The 12,366-nt window shown below is 38.2% G+C and overlaps 2 protein-coding genes across 2 annotated transcripts in view; one reads left to right on the top strand and one right to left on the bottom strand.

The window, feature by feature from the left end:
- EIF2AK1 (eukaryotic translation initiation factor 2 alpha kinase 1) overlaps positions 1-12,366 on the top strand; it is a 34,977-nt gene that overhangs the window by 19,359 nt on the left and 3,252 nt on the right. The window contains exons 10-11 of the mRNA XM_050966735.1: positions 257-368; positions 2,669-2,775. Coding sequence (XP_050822692.1) covers positions 257-368; positions 2,669-2,775 — 219 coding nt within the window. The remainder of the gene's footprint in view (positions 1-256; positions 369-2,668; positions 2,776-12,366) is intronic.
- Positions 2,782-12,040, bottom strand: ANKRD61 (ankyrin repeat domain 61). The gene is made up of 3 exons (XM_050966751.1): positions 11,472-12,040; positions 6,713-6,807; positions 2,782-5,745 (listed from the first exon to the last, which is right to left on the bottom strand). Exons 1-3 carry the CDS (start codon positions 11,700-11,702, stop codon positions 4,803-4,805), a joined length of 1,269 nt encoding a protein of 422 aa, XP_050822708.1. The 5' UTR covers positions 11,703-12,040; the 3' UTR covers positions 2,782-4,802.

Below are 12,366 nucleotides of genomic sequence, written 5' to 3'. Positions count from 1 at the left end.
CATTGCATACAGCTTTTATGCTTTTTAAACAATTATTACTTAGTAACATTTGAGGAATAAGGAAAGCAAAATAATTGTACATTCTCTTCTCTCACCTAAAAACACAATAAATTTAATACCTCTGTATCTGCCATCCACTCTGTACTCAATCTTAGTTTAAAACTGCAGATCATTTGTCTTGAAACAAAATAAGCTTGTATAAGTGATCATCCCTTATATTGCAGTGAAAAAATATGTACCAATATTTTCCTGTTAGATGGAGTATTGTCTGATGCTTCATATACAGATGCAACTGTGTGAAATCTCCTTGTGGGACTGGATTGTTGACAGAAACAAAAGATGTGGTGAGCGAACAGAGGAATCTTCCAGTAAGATTTATACTGTTTGTTTTTTAAATATAAATACAGGGCAAAAAACAAATATATTTTGATTTTCTATTTGGAAGTCAATATGTTTGATTTTATACTTTATTGACAGTAGTTAAAAACACGGACCTTGGTTATTAGGCCCTTTCCCCTTTTCATTCAATCAGAATAACAGTAATGTAGTAAAATGTGTGTAGTCTATACAGATGAGGTGTTTGTAGAAGAGACTTAAAGTTCACCCAAAAGTGATGGGTGAAAAACTATGCATGAGAAGTAGGACTGATGTGGAGAAGTAGAGCTGCTGTTGAGAAGGCTTGTCCCTTTTCAATGAGCAGTTTAGATTATGTATATTTTGTTCCTTTTCCAGAACAATTTCAGTTGATCAGAATGAGCTATTTTCCAAAAGCAAGTGTAATAATTCCTAATTGTGGTTGCTTGGTCTATTAAACATTAGTTTTCAATGACAAGGAGATAGCTTTATAGTTGATTCATTTTCTCTAATGCACTGTGTTACAACGCAATTGAAAGCTTTAAAATTTATTCTTGGAGAAACAAAAAACATCCTACAGCATTATTTTGATTGACCATAGTGGATTTAACATCTGGTCCCTCTTGGAGCAGTTCTTAGATGGTGATGTTAGCAGGCTTCATTAACTGTTGATATCTAGAGGGACAGGTCTTTTAAGGACAGAGCTTTAAAGATATGCTCTACTCCTTTCATAGTTAGTGTGAAAAGAAATCTGCTTAACACAGACTGTTTCTAGAGAGCTATAAGTCTTGAAATGAAAAAATGTGGCTTTAATTTGATGACTTCTCACATCACTTTTGAGATCCGTTTTTTTGTTACATTCTTTGCATGGAGTGAGATTTCCTAGCTGCTTGGTTTTTATTTGTTTCCCCTTCCCTCCCTCCTTTTCCTACCTACAACTAGTCTTTTTGGTCTCTTAAAGTAAGCAAGATTGGGCCTGGTTGAGAATTGGATAGAAGAACTCCAGTATAATTTGTTCTTTCTTTGAAAAAAACATTGACAAAGACTCACACAAGAGGATGTTAGTGAAACCAAGCAGTTATGGGGTGAAAGGTAAACTACTGCCATTGATTAGAAACTAAGAAACAGAATAGTAATAAATGATCAGTTTTGAGTGTAGCAAAAGGTTAACATTGATGAGCCTCAGGGTTCTGTACTAGGAGCAGTGTTTAATATATTTATAATCTGGAAAAAGAGTAGAACAAAATGAGGTGGCAAAATTTGTAGATGACTGTTTAAGTTAGTCAAGGCTAAAGAAATCTGAAGACCTAAAAATGATACATGAATAGGCAGTATGATCATAGATGGGTTAGGCTCTATAAAGAATAGAGTATAAAATAATACAGAAAATGTGCCATTATATTAAATTGGCATGCCCTTACCTGGAATACTGTGTTCAATTCTGGTCACTTGATCTCAGAGATATAGCAGAAATAAAAAGGGCTCAGTGAAGGACAGTGAAAATGATTGAAGGCACAGAAAGACTTCTGAATGAGGAGCGACTGAAAAGACAGATTATGTAGTTCAGAGATGAGACAAGTACGAAGGAACATGATAGAGGAATAAAGAATGATGAATGGTATAAAGATGTCAGCCATTTTCAGCACCATCTTGTTGGAGCAGAGATCAATAAGACAGGCACATCAGTGTTGAGAATTTCAAAGCAGTGAAAGGGATTTAGCCATATCTTCTCCATGAATAATAGCGGATGTGAGGTTAAATCTCTTGCATTACTTTGAAACTCTCAACCTATGATTCTAGGAGAGAGAGTAACCTCTTACCTGGAAGTTTTCACTTTTATTCTTTAATATAACATTTTTGGATCCTCTTTAGGAACCAGAGGACCAGGAACTTCTGTGATTTTTAACTCCACAGGACATTTCAATCAAATTGAAAAGCAACAAATTTAACACCAATAAAAGTAAATACTTTTTTTTACATAAGACATAACTTGTGGCAACAGTTTTCATAAGCTAATTATCATTGATGCTTAGTAAGATTCAGAAGCGAATTAGACATATGTATAATGAGCACATTTATAATTAGATTAGAGCAAAAGAATATAAACTCTTTCTTTATAGCTCATACACCAACCACTATCTTAAAGAAGAAATTTTCTATTTACACCATGGGAAATCACTTTTAACCTATGCTAATTTTATTTAGACTGTCTTCATGTTTGCAGATAAACTGACGTGCCATTTTAACATAGATTTACAAAACGTAGTTTTAGTAAAATCAGCTGAAATAATTAAAAAATTTAAATTGTTTTAAGGTCCTTATCACCTTGTGGATGTCAGCTGGACATCAAAAATTTTTCAAGAGTTACTGGAAGGAGTATACTATATCCACAGCAAGGGAGTCGTACATCGAGACATTAAAGTAAGTTGAAAAATCATTAGAGGATGCAGTGTGGCCTAGTGGATAGAGCACTGGACTTGTATTCAAAAGACCTGGGTTCTGCTATCAGCTTTGCCACTAGCATGTTAGGTGACCTTGGGCAAGTTGTTTCATCTCTCTGTGCCTCAGTTTTCCCATCTGTAAAATTGGATAATGATTCTGACTTCCTTTGAAAAGTGCTTTGAGATCTACTGATAAAAAATGCCTTATAGGAACTAGGTATTACTAGTAAAGATAGGAAAGACCATTTGTGTGATGGAGTTGCTGATAGTGGCTCCATAGCTAAGGCTGAACTGAGTTTTGCACTTAAAGATTCAATCACTTAATGTATGAAGAATATACTGCACCTTCAGCAAAATTACAGCATTTCATGACAGAATGAATTTGCTGAAAATTTACAAGTAAACTTATTAATTAATTTGAGTTAAAATTAATTAAAATAGATTCCTTTAAGAAATTTAGCACTGTTTGTCAGACTGTTATATGTCCCAAATGATCTCAGGTTAGGCATTTTCTATCTATAAGGCTATGTTTTAGTCATGGGTATTTTTTAGTAAAAATCATGGATGAGTCACGGGCAGCAAACAAACATTCACGGCCCGTGACCTGTCCATGACTTGTACTATATATCCCTGACTAAATCTTGGGTGTGGGGAGGAAGGGGGTTGGGCGAGGCTGGCAGACTCCCTAACTGTCTCTGTGCCTCCCTGGAAGCAGCAACATCCCCCTCCCTTGGCTCCTAGGCAGAGGTGCAGCCAAGCAACTCTGTGCGCTGCCTCTGCCCCCAGTGCCAGCTCTGCAGCTCCCATTGGCAGGGAACTGTGGCCAATGGGACCTGCGGGGTCAGTGCCTTCAGGTGCAGGCAGCGCACAGAGTCCCCTGGCTGCGCCTCTGCCTAGGAGCTGAGGAATGTTGTCACTTCTGGGCAGCCCCCTGAGGTAAGTGCCGCCCAGAGCCCTCACCCCCTCCTGTGTCCCACCCCCCAGCCCTGACCCCCCTCCTACACCCAAACTCCTGCTGCTGCTGGGGGCAGTGGCCCGAGACTGCCCCAGCAGCTGCACTGGCCTCTGCAGAAGACCCAGAGGTCCCGGAAAGTCATGGAGTCTGTGACCTCCGTGACAAACTTGCAGCCTTATCTAGCTACACAAACTCCAGCGGACGTATGAATCTTGAATAGACCTGATGCGATGGGTATCTTTTGAAACTACATTTTAGTATTAATGGTCATTTTTTTTTCTGTTTATTTTCCTTCAGACTTAAGGGAGAAAATTGTCTTCAGAGAAACTCAAAAAATGGCTGTCTTTCAAAATGGTTATCTACTATTGTTCTCAATGGCTCTGAGGCCACATGCTGCCCTTAACCAAGATGGCCCCTGGTTCTATTCACCTTCTTCTCACAGTGCATCTCTCTGCCTCCAGACAGTATAAGGGTTCACCATCTTCCCTGAGGGCAGCTTGACTTCGTTCCCATTAAGAACAATGAGAGCCAATTTTTTTAAAAATATAACGAATTAGAATTTTGTCCTTACATCCTCCTGAGTAACCTGGATTGATGACAATAGATATAGGTATAAGATTATTGTTGACTAATTGGCTTTAATTATGAGAATTTGTAGAATATCTTGCTTGTTTTGTTTACTAGTTAAACTGAAAACATATAGAAATAGACCAAATGTGTGATTTCCCCATCCCTTTCTCTTGGAGGTTCACTGGCTGTCTTTCTAGATACTGTACTTAAAATCGTGATTACACATGAAAAGTATTATGTTTAAAAAAAACCCTTGAGTATTAAAATTACATTTGAGAAATGTTAAGAGCTGCTTCAAAATACACATGCAGTATTAATATGCATCCTGATTCATGTTTAATTTTTTGTTACACAGTTTCAGGATCAACAGTTTCTCAATTCACTTTCCCATGTAGGTGTGTGTGACTGCATATGTGACACATATTAATCAAATCTGCTAGAATCATTTAATCATTTGTGACTGTTTAAGTCATGAGATTTATTTACCAAAGTTGTGAGTAGTCCTGGTAGTTGTATAAAGAATTCCACACAGTTACAGGAAGTTGTTTTTTCAAGCATTGTTTGTTTTTTTCCCCATATATTCTTCTGACAGTGATTTTGCAGATGTCTTGCAGAGACAACATGTTATTTGATAATCTTACAAGAAAGTCTTTTTGTATTTGAAATTCTTGGAACAGAAGTCCAGTGGGTAGATCTCCTTGATTATTGGTTAGCTTCAACGGGTATGAGAGGTTTAACAACTTATTTAACAGTGATGTACATCTTAGATTTGTCCTGTGTTGAAGAAACAGAAAAAGGGGAGATTGCCCTTGTCTTGTTAAAATGTTAACATCTGCATGGTAATCTACAAGGAGATCAATTATTTCTTTTCTGCCTCCCAAGCAAGCGTCATGAATAGCTGCTCGTCCGTCACAATCTTGAGTATTTACTTTGGCTCCATTCATTAACAGTAAATGGATGCAGTCTATATCGGCAGCTAAAACTGTGCCTGCTTTAGATGATGCAGTGCACACTGCAAGCTGAAGAGCAGTTTTTCCATATATTGGAAGAGTACAATTAATGTTTGCTCCACAGGTGATTAAAGTTTCTGTTACCTCCTTGTTCAAATGCTCTGCAGCCGTGTGAAGCATTGTTTTGCCAAACTCATCTCTGTCATCTATGTTAGCACCATTCTCAATTAGAATAGATATAGCTCGAGAGGCGCCAGAGCGTAGGGCTAAATGTAAGGAGCTGTGTTTGTAGTTACTATCCATTTCAGGATCTGTTTGAACTTCCTTCTCACACAAGATACGAAGACATTCTTCTGCATTACTCTGTGTAATTCCCAGGTTTCTCTGAAATCTGGTCAAAATGTCTGTCTCAGTTAGATAAATATTTGGCCAGTGTAGCAGGAGGAGATGAAGTGCTGTGTAACCTCTGTTATCTCTAAAATATTCAAATTTAATAAGTTAATTCTTTTTACTTCAGTAAACATCAAGTGGCTTACATAAAGATAGCAAAGTAAAATATTTTAAACAGCAAAAAATAGTTTAGACTAGCATTGCTAAACTAGTAGGACATCACCTAGCTGTGGGTTCCATGCCATCAGTTAAGAGAACAGCAAAATCTATGGGTCACTAAAACCCAGTAGCTGGGGTTGGTGAGAGGCAGATCAACTCCCTACTTACCCCTAATTTGTTGTTGTGGCTGATGCCTCCGCACCCCTCCAGACTGGCAGCCAGTCACAGAGCTGCCTTAATTATGCTCAACTCTGGTGCTTGGGAAGGTAGGAGACTTCACAGCACCTAGGAGCTTTGCTACCCCAGAGTTGAGCAAAATGCAGGCACAAAGAAGAGTATGTGGGGAGGCAGGCAGAAGCTCCTACCATACTCATGACCTAAATTCCCCAACCCTTTGTGGTCAAAAGACTGTGGAATGGAATGATTCTTTGGCCGCTTTTATGGGTGGCAGATCAAAAAAGGTTGGGAACCACTGTTTTACATTATTTATTATTTGGGACTAGCCTATTTTTGTCCAGTCCTTTGTCTTTCCTGGTTTGTTTTCAGTTTGAGATGTATCTTTTCTCCTTCATTTATTTGTAGCCACTAGCTGGCAGTATAGTGAGCATATTCACATTTTCTACCCTAATTTGTGTACTGTGTCCATGTTATCCTGTGTCCCTTCAGTTACGTATTTCTGCATATGTTAAGTGAACTAAAAATAAAAAAACTCCACATTCAAAATTATGACCTCCAGAGATCTTGCCACATAGTGTGGGAAATCTTGCACATCATCACCTGTAGAAAATATAAGATCTTAATCACTAAGGGAGCCCTAAAGTTATATTCCACTTCAGTATGCAGTTGTGTATATTCTTGATGGAGTGCAACGTGAGTGACTACAAATGCTCTACCTTAGTTTTGGGTCAGCGCCAGATTCTATCAAACAACGCAAACTCTTTTCTCTTCTGTGTTTGGCAGCTAAGTGAATTGGAAGAATAGACTGATCCTGTATGGAACCAAAAATACATATTTGTTAATGTACTTCTGAGTTTTGTAGTCTACAGTCTGACTTTGCTTATCTAGTGCAATTTGTGACAAGCACATGTTAGCTGGATAAGGTTAGGTTTAACCAGTCTTCCTTAGTCCCTTGATAAACGAGAGCAGACGGAGGCATTTGCCTGAATAATGGCATACTTGGTGTCTACATCACAGATTGCAGAATTTGTTCCACTAAAGCATCAAACCAATAGCAGAATATGTTCTGCAGAATTTAGTTGCAAATAAAACTTAAGAACCTTGTATTTTTGCCAAAAAAAAAAGAACTCTGATTTATCTGCCTATTGAACATTTGAATTTTAATATTAATTTAATTGAAAGAGCGTAGTCAAGTGTGTCCATAATTATAGTAGTTAAGCATTGAATATTAGAAATGTGATTTTTCTTCTATAGTTGGGGTTTTAAGATTTCAAACCATTCATTGTTTGAAAAAAATAAAATCAAGAAATTTGGGTCACCTAGTGTGTGTGTGTTAGATATAAAGCTGTGCATGTGCATCTGTCCGATTCTAGTGAGCATACTTTGCAGATGAGGTAAACAAATACCATCCTGAAACTGTCGAAGACAGACTGCCTTCCTGGGATTTCAATCAAGCTGGTTCCGTGAGCTATATGTGGATTTGTGTTTCCTACAGATTTAAGAGTATATTGACTTATATCTTACGCTTCTGCTTTTCTTATTATAAAGCAATAACTGTAACTACATTGTAATTAAAGAAGACTAGGAAGAAATATCCCATGTCTGTCCATTTCTTCCCGAATAAGGATTTTAGCTATTCACCTTTCTTGTTCTTAATAGTAGTTGTCTTCACCCCAGTTCTTTCTGACAGTCTTGTAGCTTTCTTGGTAGTGTACACTATACTGATACAGACTGAAATAACAGCATTTGTGTGTTTCTAGGAAGGCAGAGAAATCATCACCTAACAATGTTCCCTGTGTTTTGCTTCTGACTTCTTGCTTTCTTTCAAGCTCCTCAATATGCTTGGGACAATCTTCCAATCAATATTGGCCAAAAACTTCTTGGCAACACTAAGCCCTGGTCTACACTAGGGGCGGCGAATCAATCTAAGTTACGCAGCTTCAGCTACTTGAATAACGTAGCTGAAGTTGACATACTTAGATCCACTTACCATGGTGTCACCACTCACCATGGTGAGTCGACTGCTGCTGCTCCCCTGTCGACTCTGCCTGTGCCTCTTGTGGCGCTGGAGTACAGGAGTCGACGGGTGCGGGCTTGGAGGTCGACTAGACTAGATGCAATAAATCGATCCCCGCTGGGTCGATCGCTACCTGCTGATCCAGCGGGTAGTGTAGACATACCCTTAGAAAGCCACTTAGATTGATGCATACAATTTGAAATGCCCCACCATACTTTGTACTAATTCTATCTACTGTATTCACTTGTATCCTCAGATAGTAAGTTTTCCGTGGGCAGAATTTGTTACTTATTTGGCACGATGGTAAATTGCTACATAAATAATACCCTATTTTTAATATGAATGGTACAGTTCATACATTTCTTATGGGTAGTACAGTTAATGAGTGCCAGGCTGACTATAGTAATGCATTTGTGCAATGTTCCTGTATGTATCTGGCATGTTCTAACATCCCCTCCTAATGAAGATATTCCATGGAAAATAGTTAACTTCTGTTTAATTGGAATTTATTGTAAAAATGCATAAAACACTGTCTTGGGGTGGTCCCCTGAGAGTTCCCTTATGCCTTAATCAAAGGCCCCAACCACTTCAGGTCTCCATCACTACCACCGTATTTTATATTGACAATAAGTCACTAGCTTCATTTGGTTCTAGGGAAGGGTACAGTAGCAGCAGCTAGTCTTGCCTACTTCTGCCTTCCTTCAGGCTCCCAACTCTTCCTCCTATATTTCCTTCCTGTGTGTTTATATAGACCTAACTGCTGGGATTACTTTCACCCTGTTAGCCCCTTGGCTGTGCCTCTACTTGGTTAATTAGCCACTGCCAAGTGCCTGTCTTTCAATTAGGGCTCAATTAATATAAATGACAGAGCTAACTCCTAAGTCAGCACCTCCTGTTACAAACACACTGCGCTAACTGGGAATCCTCTCTACTAACAGTTCATAATTAGAGGGAAAATTACACAGTTACGCAATTTCCTTTTCATGATACCCATATCTTTTTGGAGAGGAGATGCCTTACTGCACAGGGATACAAACTAATCTAACGACAGTATGCACAGGCTTAAATGATTACTCAGGATAGAGCTTTGGCTAGGTAAACTAGCCAAATGAAATTTAATATGGATAAATGTAAAGTAATGCACACTGGAAAAAATATCCCCAACTATACATACAATATGATGGGGGCTAGTTTAGCTACAACTGATCGGGAAAGAGATCTTGGAGTCATTGTCGATAGTTCTCTGAAGATGTCCATGGAGTGTGCTGCGGCAGTCAAAAAAGCAAATAAGATGTTAGGAATCATTTAAAAAGGGATAGAGAATAAGATGGAGAATATTTTATTGCCCTTATATAAATCCATGGTACGCCCACATCTTGAATACTGTGTACAGATGTGGTCTCCTCATCTCAAAAAAGATATACCGTCACTAGAAAAGGTTCAGAGAAGGGCAACTAAAACGATTAGGGGTTTGGAACGGGTCCCATAAGAGGAGAAATTAGAGGCTAGGACTTTTCAACTTGGAAAAGAGGAGACCAAGGGGGGATATAATAGAGATATATAAAATGATGAGTGGTGTGGAGAAAGTAAATAAGGAAAAGTTATTTACTTGTTCCCATAATATAAGAACTAGGGGCCACCAAGTGAAATTAATGAGCAGCAGGTTTAAAACAAATAAAAGGAAGTTCTTCACACATCGCACAGTCAACCTGTGGAACTTCTTTCCTGAGGAGGTTGTGAAGGCTAGGACTATAACAGAGTTTAAAAGAGAATTAGATAAATTCATGGAGGTTAAGTCCATTAACGGCTATTAGCCAGGATGGGTAAGGAACGGTGTCCCTAGTCTCTGTTTGTCAGAGAGAGGAGATGGATGGCAGGAGAGAGATCACTTGATCATTACCTGTTAGGTTCAGGCCCTCTGGGACAGCTGACATTGGCCACTGTTGGCAGACAGGATACTGGGCTGGATGGACCTTTGGTCTGACCCAGTATGGCCATTCTTATGTTAAATGATGAAAAGGAAGGGGACAGGATTAGTAAGCCCAGAAACACTGGAGCTCTACTGATGGTTATCACTAATTCCATACTATATTACACCCATATTTGTAACCCATTCATCTTACTCTTGGAAGCTTAAGAGTTTTTTTCCCCACTGTTCAACATATGTATGGTTACCACGTATGTGGTTTCTGACACCCTAGTCCAGTCTCCCCCATCTTTATCTGGCTTTTCATGTGGGAAATTTGTACCACAGCTTCTTTGCTGTCGGAGTGATATCTCTAATTTATGCTTTGGGCTGGTCATGTGCATCAGGCAAACTGGAAGGTTTGCTAGTGAAATGAACCATTTGGCAATGTGGGTGCAGCCAGAATGTTGAGAGAAAGGCAAAGCTCCCTGACCCTTCCTCCTAGCAGCTGAGATTGAGAGGTTTTTTTGTGTAGATGTTCTTGTCTATTGTTTGGTTTTAAATTAAAACTCATACTTAATATTTTAATCAGTAGGATTGCAGAATACAAATTAATTAAAGAAAAAGGGGAGGAAAGGAAAGGAAAAGAGAGTATTTATTGGCTGATTTTCTTCTAATATCACAGTCCTAGTACTCAATTGGCTTCTTATACTGCAGCAGCAGGGAGGGGAAAAAAGAGGGCCAGAATATAGCCTGTCCCAGACAGCTTGAGCAAACAGGTACTATGTGTAAGGTTTCTGCTGGTCTGTGACTTTTGCAACACTTCCAACAGAATTACTTAACGATGGAGTGAGTGGCAGCTTTAACTCTTGAATTTCACTGCTATTAGTTTGGATGAACACTTATCAAGTAGCCCTTGAGTTTGACAGGCACCAAAACTTAATATATCTTAGAAATACCATTTTTAATACCTTTCTTGATTCTGAAAAATATAACACAAACCAGTTACAATGATAAAATTCCCATTTGTAAGTGGGATCTCTACCAGTAAACCTAGGATGTTTTGTTTTTATGATCAGTCATCTTTTTAGAAGGTATAGTATTGAATTTCACAGATGTCTTGTAGCTAGTCTGTTAATTACTTGACCATGCAATTGAGTCAAATCACTGGCTCATAGTAAACTACTTTCTGGGATTGTGGAGCTTGTGGGATTTATTCTGCCTCATATGTTTATGAATGGGAGCTTTTTATGTGTGAAAAGTGAATGTCAGGTAACTTTATTGTTTTGGCCAGGAATTTTTTTAAAAAGGAGCCTAATTTCAGGCTCTCATAAATCCATATATTAAGTCCCAAAATAAATAGTCTTGGTCATCAAGAGCTGAACACCCAGTAAGATCTAACCAGTCAAATATAGATTTAATAGCCCCCGTTTTTTAATATTAACCTTTTGATGTTTTTAGTGAATTAGTTGAGGAATTTTTTTTGTGAATTTTAAATAGCATCTTTACTCTGTGGATTTAAAAATGATGATTGTTTAGGTCAAATGGTTACCTGGATTGACAGTGTTCTTCTGCATGCAGAGTTATCCCAGACAATCAGTGGTTCATTGACAGGTTGGTGTGCTAGTAAAGCTTTAATGCTGGTGCTGTCATCTTTCATTATTGCTTCATATAGTTTTGCCTGAAGTGGCTTAAATCTGTTCGGCCTACAGGAAGAAAGGGAGTAAGTGAAAGGATCAGACTCAGTTATGGATGTGCTGGCTCCCTTGATTATGTTACCCATGGTAAGATAAATTTAGTTTGTAGTGTGAATACATGGGCCAAAGGAAAGGCAGAATTTTGGACTCTGTCATGGGAACTGTATCACTCTTTGTGATGTTGCAAGATGTCGGGTTCTAGAACAGATTTGAAGTCGGGTTTTAAAGTTACAACTATCCGTAGAATACTGACTGATATTTGTCTGCATTTTGCTTCATATGTTTGTCAGACGTAATTAATGTGGTGTATTTCTAAGTATATAACATTACCTCAGTGCTTGTGTAACATTTTAGAGTTGCTATAAAATAATCAAGATATTAAATATGGACAGTGCATTTAAATCATTCAGGGTTCCACCTCCTCCACCCCCAAGCCAGGGCAGGATTATTCTGTACAGTTCATTTACCAAGCAATAGGGTTTTTACTTCCCTTTTGAGGAATTGTATTGCATCCTAATACATTTCACTGTGGAGGTGATTTTCTGGTATGCAGCCTAAATGTTCTATTTAATTTCATACCGTACTCTTTTTAACACACTAAATAATTCTCCTTTCTTGGTTTACAGTTTGCAGGTATTTTAAAATTTTTTTAGCATTTTCTATCTTAATGGTCATATAGCCAAATTTAAATTTGAACATATTAAGATATTTTAATCTTTCTTCATATGTCAATGCTTTCTGCCTCCTAAA

This window comes from Gopherus flavomarginatus, chromosome 9 (assembly GCF_025201925.1).
Source record: "Gopherus flavomarginatus isolate rGopFla2 chromosome 9, rGopFla2.mat.asm, whole genome shotgun sequence".
Taxonomy (NCBI): domain Eukaryota; kingdom Metazoa; phylum Chordata; order Testudines; family Testudinidae; genus Gopherus; species Gopherus flavomarginatus.
This window is presented reverse-complemented; position numbering and strand designations above follow the sequence as displayed.

What these genes read in the sequence shown, in the direction of transcription:
- ANKRD61 (XM_050966751.1), bottom strand. Translation starts at nt 11,702, where the DNA reads ATGGGTAACATAATCAAGGGAGCCAGCACATCCATAACTGAGTCTGAT. An exon ending in GAAGAACACTGTCAATCCAG is followed by an intron (nt 6,808 to 11,471) that starts GTAACCATTTGA and finishes GGTTCCATACAG; the next exon opens with GATCAGTCTATTCTTCCAAT. An exon ending in GGCGCTGACCCAAAACTAAG is followed by an intron (nt 5,746 to 6,712) that starts GTAGAGCATTTG and finishes TGAATATTTTAG; the next exon opens with AGATAACAGAGGTTACACAG.